We start from the raw sequence: 9,091 nt of genomic DNA on the forward strand, positions 1-9,091 counted from the left end.
GGGCTTGTGTTCTCTGACTGCTCACCAGCGGTTCAGCCCCCGGCTCTGGAGAGGAGGGAGTATCTGGGGCTGCAGGGTCAGGCCTGAGAGGACAGGGGTATGTTTCTGGCTACACATTCACATGAGGTTTCTTTGTCTTGGTTTGCCTTGCAGATGTTAATGAATGCTCAGAGAACCTGGGTGTCTGCATCAACGGGGCGTGCATTAACACCGACGGGTCCTTCCGCTGCGAGTGCCCCTTTGGGTACAACCTGGACTACACAGGGGTCAACTGCGTGGGTAGGGGTCTGATGGGGAGCACTTGCTGCCTCTGCTTTTCTCCTCCTTATGTCCCAGGCTGTGAATGGTGTGTGTGTGTGTGTGGAGGGCAGGAACTCGCTTCTCCCCCTGCCCTTCTCCCCCTGCCCCTGGTTCCTGGCTTGCTGGGCTTGTTTGAATGCTCTGGCTGCAAGAAGAGACCAGGCTGCACTTTTCCTGTCCATCTCATCCACCTAACGTGGCCCTGGCTTCCTCCAGATACCGATGAGTGCTCCATTGGCAACCCTTGTGGGAACGGCACCTGCACCAACGTGGTGGGAGGCTTCGAGTGTGCCTGTGATGAGGGCTTCGAGCCAGGTCCCATGATGACATGTGAAGGTAAGGCTGCTGTGGGGCAGTCCCTTCACCCCCACTGCATACTGGGCTGTGTTTGTGACACTACTGGGTGAGCAGCAGTCAAGTCAGCCTCCAACAGACAGAGGAGGCAGAAAAGCTAGCTGAGACTCATCTCTTAAGTGTACTGGTCCCCCTTGACTTCTTCTGAGGCTGGAGCCAAGGAGGAGGTCTGGACACCTGCTTAAATGCAGGAGCTCCCTCCCCAAGGAGCCAAGACTCTGTCCTTGTTACAGCAGCTGAGAGACCAGGTGTCTGTCCCTCTTCACCTGAAGACCATGGCAGGAAGCCTTAGTGGAACAAAGTTCTCATGAGATGAACACACAGGGTGGGGGGTACCTCTGTCCTGGGGAGGGGGAAGGCTGTCAGCATTACTGCCCAGCTGACTCTGCTGGGAGCACAGCTGAGTCCCCTTCTCTCCTGCCTCCCAGATATCAACGAATGCTCCCTCAATCCCCTGCTCTGTGCCTTCCGATGCATCAACACCTTTGGCTCCTATGAGTGCACCTGCCCAGCTGGATACGCCCTGCGGGAAGACAGAAGGATGTGCAGAGGTAAAACCCCCTTCTGCACCCATCAGGGGACTCCCACACACCCCCCCAGCACCCTGCACTTGGCCAGTCCCTGGTGCTGTGCAGAGGGAAGGTAGGACTGCTGAGCTGGCATCTCTGGGCTTGTGCTTGTGTCACCTCCCTTGGTGTCGTGCTGTCTGCCAGCCAGCCTGGGCCCAGGCAGAAGGGATTGGCAGAGCAGCACAGATGAGAGCTCTCAGTTCCTAGTTGCCCCCACAGCCTTGCAGAGCTGGCAGGCTGAATGTGATCTCATGAGGTTCTTGGTTGCAGATCTGGATGAGTGTGCAGAGGGGCTGCACGACTGCGAGTCCCGAGGGATGCTGTGCAAGAATCTCATCGGCACCTTCATGTGCATCTGCCCGCCAGGGATGCAGCGCAGGCCCGATGGAGAGGGCTGCACAGGTACTGTGGACCAGGCTGGGAGGGATTCCCAGTGAGGCTGGAGAGCATCCTCTTCTATGTCCTGTCAGACAGCTCCTCCCCAGGATTCCCCATGCATCAGACCTTCCTGTGTGTCCTACTAAATGCCTACACACACAAAACCCCTCTTCGTCTCCGGAGCCATGGGTCCACACAGCTCCAACACACCATTACACCATGTGTCCTTTCTGTTGAGTCTTTCCCTGTCTGTGTCAAGCTTCTTCATGCTGAGCTGCTTCAGGAAGGGCCAGCACTGGACATCCCAGACACAGCAGGAATTCAGAGCGAGCCCGGCTCTGCTCCCAGCCCAGCAGCTTGGCCACTTGTGTGTGGAGAGTGTGCAAACCAGGGAAGCTGAGTGCTTGGCCATGCTGCTTCAGGAGAGGTCCAGGGCAGGTGGATGTGTTTCTCAGCTTCCTAAGGATGTGGAGGATGTCCTCAGAGACTATGTGAGGGTGTTTCAAGCTGAGTGGTAGCATGGGGCCTCAAGGAAAGCTGGTATTTGTCCTGTGGCTCACTGCAGCTCTCTGTCCCTTCCTTCCTAGATGAGAACGAGTGTCGCACCAAGCCTGGGATCTGCCCCAACGGCCGCTGCATCAACACGGTGGGAAGTTACCGCTGCGACTGCAACGAAGGCTTTGAAGTCAGCCCCTCTGGCACCGAGTGTATCGGTAATTGCCAAGTCCTGGTGGGTCCTCCTTCCAGGTACCTTCCCTGGATGTGTTTAATGAAAGGGCAGATGAGGTACTTAGGGATATGGTTTGGCTTAGGATGGGAATGGTTGGACTTGATGATCTCGAAGGTCTTTTCCAACCTTGTGATTCTGGGATTCTGTCTCGAGTGGCCTCTCTTTAGTAGCAGGTGATGCTTTTCAGGTGTTCCAGGGTTTCTGAGCAGAAAGGCTGTTGAGGAGTCTTTAGCATTGTCCAAACCCACTGTCCTCCATGCTGGAACTGGTGCAGGCTGGGCAGGCTGCTTGGTTATCCCTGGTGCTGGCACTGACTCAGATCCTGACCCTGTATCCCTGCTCTCTCTGTCCAGACACCCGGCAAGGATTCTGCTTCACTGAAGTGCTGCAAACCATGTGCCAGATGTCCTCCACCAACCGCAACCTGGTCACCAAGTCCGAGTGCTGCTGCAATAGCGGGCGCAGCTGGGGCCCCCAGTGTGAGCTCTGCCCCCTGCCTGGGACCGCCCAGTACAAGAAAATGTGCCCTCATGGGCCAGGGTACTCCACTGATGGGAGAGGTGAGCTGGGGCCCACAGCATCTTCAGTGCAGAGGGGAGAAAGCAGGGGTGTGGGTACAGGGGGAATTCCCTTGGGAACTGGCTGGGACAGACCGACACGGTGCCTGGAGCAGACAAGAAGGCTCCCTGGGAGAGTCAGAGCTGCCGTGGCACGGTGATGGCTCAGGCACGTGGGGCAGAGGTGGCACTGACAGGTCCTTCCCTGCCCCTCACAGACATCGATGAGTGCAAGGTGCTGCCCAACCTCTGCAAGAACGGCCAGTGCATCAACAGCATCGGCTCCTTCCGCTGCCACTGCCGGCTGGGCTACACCGCCGACATCACAGGCACAGCCTGCGTGGGTGAGTCGGGAGGAAGTTGTCTCTGGAAAAGCCTCAGAAGACTCCTACCCCTACTTTTCCATGTGCAAAGAGAGGGTCCCATAACCCCCCACCTAGGGCAGCACAGCCTGTGAATGCTGACGTGTCTTGTCTGTTGAGTCTAGATTTGGATGAGTGTAACCAGTCCCCTAAGCCGTGTAACTTCATCTGCAAGAACACTGAAGGCAGCTACCAGTGCTCCTGCCCCCGAGGGTACATCCTGCAAGAAGATGGGAAGATCTGCAAAGGTATTCACCCAGGAGAAGGCAGCAGATTCCCTGCCTCATCTCTGGCAGCAAGGGGGGTGGTGACAGCTGAAAAACACGTGCCAGGCACAGCCAGGTCCTTGTGTTCAGCTGTAGGACAATGGGAAGAGGTGCCAGGTTGGAGCTTTGCCCATCTCACAGTATCAGGCTGTGAGGAGGGTGGCCTGAGAACCTGGGAGAGTCTGGGAGAGGCAGAGAGAAGTCTCAGCATCTTCCAAGTGTGTCTGTATGTGATCAGCAGCTGAGGTGGGGAGAGGGTCCTCCCTGGACTTGTTATTCTCCTGTAGCAGTTTTGCCTGTGCTGCTCCTGAGGCTGACCCGGGTCAGGTCCTGGTCTGCCCAGGATCACCACGTGCAGGCAGGAGTCACAGGCTCAGCCCACAGAGAGCTCAGTGAGATAAATCGAGACACGTGTTCCTGTGCTTGTTGCTTTAGACTTGGATGAATGTTCCACCAAGCAGCACAACTGCCAGTTCCTCTGTGTGAACATTATTGGAGGATTCAACTGCAAATGCCCCCCGGGCTTCACTCAGCACCACTCGTCCTGCATCGGTGAGTAGAAGCATCCACTGCTCTGCTCTACCACACCAGCAAGGTCTCCAGGGCTCAGCTTTAAGCCCAGGAGAGTCTTTCCAGCCCCCCAACTGTGTCCCTAGAGCACTGCTCCTCTCCAGTCAGCCAGGGGTTGTGCATCTGCCATGTCCATCTGCTACGCAGAGAGGGCGCAGCTCCGTGATGCAGGGTGGTTGTCTGCAGAGCCACACACAGCCACATCCCTGGGGATGGACTTACAGGCTGCCAACGGTGTTTTGCAGACAATAACGAGTGCACAGCTCAGCCCTCTCTGTGTGGAGCCAAGGGACAGTGTCTGAACACGCCGGGCAGCTACAACTGCGAGTGCCAGAAAGGATTCTCCCTGGACAGCTCTGGTGTCAACTGCGAAGGTGGGTCTGTGTCTCTGGGGCTTCGACAGGCACGTGTCCCATGGGGAGGAGTTCCTTAGTTCACTCACAGTCTCTAAGGCAGCTCAGTCTGTCCAAGAATGTGCCCCACATGCTGTGGGGCCCTGGTGCAAAGGAAAGGTTGGTGCCTGACCTGCCTGGAGAAGCATTGGCTCTTGGACAAGTAAATGAAGGTCTTGGTGCTGGAACCACAGCAGCCAAAGGTGGGAAAGGAAGGGTCTGGGGTCTCAGCAGGGGGAGATCTCACACAGACCAGAACCCAGCATGTGATACAGTGAAGAACAGTCCATGTTCAGCATGTGGCAGATGGGCCAGGCCAAGATCTTAGATCAAAAAACATCCAAGCAGGGGCTGCAAGGGGATGTGTGTGGGCCTTGGGGCTGAGGGTGCTACTCAGTCCAAGCTGCAGAGACATAGTTAGGCAGGAGAACTGCCCACCCTTGTGAGCACTCTCAAGGCTGTTGGCTGCCAGGCACGTACCATGTGCACGTGGTCCCCTTGCACCCAGCGCTGCCCACAGGAGAGGGAGAAGTTGTCTCACCACTCTCTGTGTTGTTACCCTGCTGCAGATGTGGACGAGTGTGATGGGAACCATCGCTGCCAGCACGGCTGCCAGAACGTGCTGGGAGGCTACCGGTGCGGCTGCCCACAGGGCTACGTGCAGCACTACCAGTGGAACCAGTGTGTGGGTGAGTGTGGGACAGGGGCTCCTGTGGCTAGAGGGGTGGGGGACAGAGGGTGGCTAAGCTCCAAGTCCCTCCAACCACCCTCAGCCATCTCTGACACTGGATTCTGGGTTCATCTCTGCAACCCCAGCACTGACCTTCCTGCCCTGTCCCAGGGGCAGTTCCTGAGCCCAGCGATGGTGCCCCTGCTCTGCCACAGGTTCTCCTTGCAGTGGGACCGTCAGGAAGCTGCTCTGCAGTGATGGGCTCCCAGTGCTCCTGACACCAGCAGCTCCCTGCGTTGCAGGAGGATGTCCTCCAGGGGCCTGCATGGGATGAGGTCTCACAGGGCAGCCAGGAGAAGCACAGAACTGTAGAATCTTTAGGGGTGGAAAAGGCCTCTATAAAGATCATAAAGTCCAACCATCAACCCACCACCACACCATCTACCAAACCATGTCCCAAAGTGCCACATCTACACTTTCTTTAACCCCCCCAGGGATGGTGACTCCAGCACCTCTCTGGGCAGCCTGATCCAAACCCTGACCACTCTTTTGATGAAGATATTTTTTCCTAATATCCGATCTAAAGAAGGGAACCTGCTGCAGCTCAGCACTGGCTGTGGGCAGGTTTCCTTGGCCACGTGGGGTGAGGAACACCAGCTCCCCTCCACTGAGTTTCTGACTAGCTCTGCTGTCTTTGGGTGCAGATGAAAACGAGTGCTCCAGCCCCACTGCCTGCGGCTCTGCCTCCTGCTACAACACTCTGGGAAGCTTCAAGTGTGTCTGTCCGTCTGGCTTCGACTTTGACCAAGCCTTTGGTGGCTGCCAGGACGTGGATGAATGCTCAGCTGGTGGCAGCCCCTGCAGCTATGGCTGCTCCAACACAGATGGAGGGTACCTCTGTGGCTGTCCTGGAGGCTACTTCCGAGCAGGACAAGGGTAAGAGAGCAGCCAGTGGGCAGTCCCCACAGGCACCTGTATGTTCCTGGAGGATGTGGCAGGCTTCCAGGTGCATGGTGCCCCCAGACATGCTCCATCACCACACTTCTGCCACCAATCTGAGGAGCACCAGGAGACAGTCCTCCCCCATTCCCACAGGGGTCCTCAGCTTCTCCGTGCCAGACAGTTCCTTACCCATGACACGATCCTCATGCCTCTCCTCTTCCATTTCACTAATCCAGCGGTTCGTGCAGCTGCTGGTACTGTAGCAGATGCTCTGCAGATCCCTGTAGTGCATGGTGCAGCTTGGTTAAACCTCCTAGACACATCTAAACAAGCTCTCAGGCATGTCCTGTGTACAAGTCATTGTCCTATACCCAGGCAAGATCCTGTGTGTCACACCAGAGGAACCAGTGAGGGCAATGGTAAGATACCCCTCTTGAACCATGAGTCTGAGATGGGTCTCTCTGCTCTTCTGCCACCAGACACTGTATTTCTGGCTTGGGTTTTGGGAAAGGTTCCTACCTTCCTGCCCCCCAAGAAGAGGATGAGGACAACCTGCTCTCCCCTGAAACCTGCTATGAGTGCAAGATAAATGGCTACCCCAAGAGGGGTCGGCAGCGACGCAGTGTCAATGGCACTGAGAAGCACCAGGTAAGAAATCTGTGGCATCCTGGGTGGGGTGGAGTAAGGAAAGAGCTGTGTCACTTGGGGAAATGCTGCCTGGAGGGGATGCCTGTGCAGTGTACCCCATCCCATGGGGCTGCCTCAGCCCAGACCGAGGTGGCCCAGACTGAACCTGCCTGTGCTGGGTGCTTGGCTGGTGGTGGGTGCCATGGAGCCCACAGAAATGGGAGGTCTTTCACAGTAGGTTAGAGGTCAGGACAGTCTTAGGGACCATGCACCTGTGTGCAATCTCTGGAGATGTGTGCAACAGGGAAGCAAAGGCCATGTTTCCTTGCAAGGGGAGCCAACGGGGAGCAGTTCCCGTAGGGTCCCCAAGGGCTGTCAGCACTGTCTGGCTCCAGACTGGACCTGTCACTGTGAGTACAGGTTATTCCTTGGAGGCAAGTTCCAGCCTCTGTCCAAGGCTCCCCCAAGACGTTCACAAGCCTGGGCAGGACGGATCAGATGGGGAAGTTGTTATGGGCCCTTCAGGCCTTGGGAGGAAAATGCCTCTGAAGTTACTGGTTCTTCCCCTGAGGACGAGGGCTGTGCGCTGGGTGGTGCAGTCTGAGACACAAGCAGGGTACCAAGAGGGACCTGAAGGACCATAGAAGCCACAGCTGCTTCTCAGAGCTGTTTTGGGGTTTCCTGTGGGGCAGAACTCCTCTCAGTTAAACCCTCCTTCACCTGCCCATGGGCTTTTCCTGCTGTCTGCAAGTAACACGCCTGGTTCCTTTCGAAGGATCACACTGTGAATTTGGCCAGCATGGATGTGGACGCTCCTCTGTCCATGATGCTGAACCTCTCAGACCTGGCTCACAAGGAGCACATCCTGGAGCTCCTGCCAGCGGTGGAGCCCCTGGAGAACCGCGTGCGGTACCTCATCTCCCAGGGCAACGAGGGTGGCTACTTCCGCATCCACCAGAAGGAGGGGCTCAGCTACCTGCACCTGGGCCGCAAGAAGATCGCGCCTGGCACCTACCTGCTGGAGATCGTGAGCGTCCCCCTGTACCGCAGGAGGGAACTGCAGAAACTGGAGGCCAAGAACCACCTCAACTACTTGGCAGGAGAGCTGGGCCAGGCACTGAGGATGAAGCTGCAGCTGCAGCTCTACTAACATCCCTGAGATCACCCACCCGACCCGCAGTCCGGTGCTTAGCCTTGCCCCCTCCACCCCTGGAAACAACTGCCTCTCCCCTCGCTGCACCCCCCACTCCCCTCTGCCACCCCCTCCTCCTCTGCACTGTACATCCGAGGGGATGGGAAATGTCCCTCTGGGCTCGGCACTCCCTTTGGCCATGCAGGGAACACTCCACTCCGTGGGGGGAGCTTGAGTCAAACCCCAAGCCACACCACCAAAGAAATAAGAGCTCCTCAAAGCTTTGTTAGCAGGGACTGCCTCCCTCTGCTCCCAGCTGGCAAGGGCAGTGCCATGGGGAAGCTGCCTGTCCTTCATGGTCACGGGTCACACAACCACCCCACAGCCAAGAAAAGGTGAGGCAGGGATGGGAGCAGCTTTGGAAGGAGCTGTGGATGGTGTGGTATTAGTGAGTTTCCCAGCAGCTCTTGTTCCTCCTTTGCTTCTGTGTTGTCACAACAGTGCTGCAGAGCCCATCCTGTGCCTACACTGGCTGTGCTCTGCCTCTCTCTGTCCTCTCCACGGTCCTTTTGGGCTCCTCTCACACAGGAAAGGTCACCTCTGAGTGAAGGGGCAGGTCGGTTGCTAACCTTGGCATCACGAAGCAGCCAGGCTCCTGTGGGGAAGCAGCAGGGTTTTCCCACTGCTAAACACCTCCACTCCCCCCAAAGACTGGCACTGGAAGAGCTTTTCCAGAGCTCCAGCAAGTCCAGGGGTTAAGGTGACCTTCTATAAATGAAGAGGAGCTCTGGGAAAAGGCAAATAATTGCGTTGTTGAATGTGGTTGGACAAACTAAACTGTCAGGAAAAGATGCCTTGAATCTGGTGGAGAGCATCTGGATGCTTCCCATGCCAGAGGGGATGGAGGGCTTGGCAGGACGATGTGGCATGGGGCAGGTTTGCTGGGCACCACCACTAAGGAAACCCTGTGAAAAGTTTCCCACCAGCAGGAGCAAGATGGGGATCGGGGAGTGGGAGGGATGCTGCTCTCTGCAGCCTGGCAGGAAGGAAGAGGCAGGGATTGCACTGGAATAGGCTGCCCAGGGGGTGTGGAGTCTCCTTCTCTGGAGAGATTCCAGCCCCATCTGGACACCGACCTGTGTGCCCTGTCCCAGGGACCCTGCTTGGGCAGGGGGTGGGACCCCATGGGCTCTGGGGGGCCCTTCCCACCCCTGTGATTCTATGATAAGCCAGAGCTTCATT

The 9,091-nt window shown here is 57.0% G+C and overlaps 1 protein-coding gene across 1 annotated transcript in view; it reads left to right on the forward strand.

Moving 5' to 3' along the window:
- The window catches only part of LOC311201740 (fibrillin-2-like), a gene marked incomplete at both ends in the record, with an annotated part of 94,397 nt that extends 86,530 nt beyond the window's left edge, over positions 1-7,867 (forward strand). The window contains 14 exons of the mRNA XM_084276167.1: positions 154-279; positions 517-636; positions 1,083-1,205; positions 1,494-1,625; positions 2,189-2,314; positions 2,685-2,891; positions 3,107-3,232; positions 3,376-3,498; positions 3,952-4,068; positions 4,332-4,460; positions 5,048-5,167; positions 5,853-6,084; positions 6,570-6,738; positions 7,493-7,867. Coding sequence (XP_084132293.1) covers positions 154-279; positions 517-636; positions 1,083-1,205; positions 1,494-1,625; positions 2,189-2,314; positions 2,685-2,891; positions 3,107-3,232; positions 3,376-3,498; positions 3,952-4,068; positions 4,332-4,460; positions 5,048-5,167; positions 5,853-6,084; positions 6,570-6,738; positions 7,493-7,867 — 2,225 coding nt within the window. The remainder of the gene's footprint in view (positions 1-153; positions 280-516; positions 637-1,082; positions 1,206-1,493; positions 1,626-2,188; positions 2,315-2,684; positions 2,892-3,106; positions 3,233-3,375; positions 3,499-3,951; positions 4,069-4,331; positions 4,461-5,047; positions 5,168-5,852; positions 6,085-6,569; positions 6,739-7,492) is intronic.
- Positions 7,868-9,091: the final 1,224 nt, after the last annotated feature.

This window comes from Gallinula chloropus, assembly GCF_964237585.1.
Source record: "Gallinula chloropus genome assembly, chromosome: 28".
In the NCBI taxonomy this organism is placed as follows: Eukaryota; Metazoa; Chordata; class Aves; order Gruiformes; family Rallidae; genus Gallinula; species Gallinula chloropus.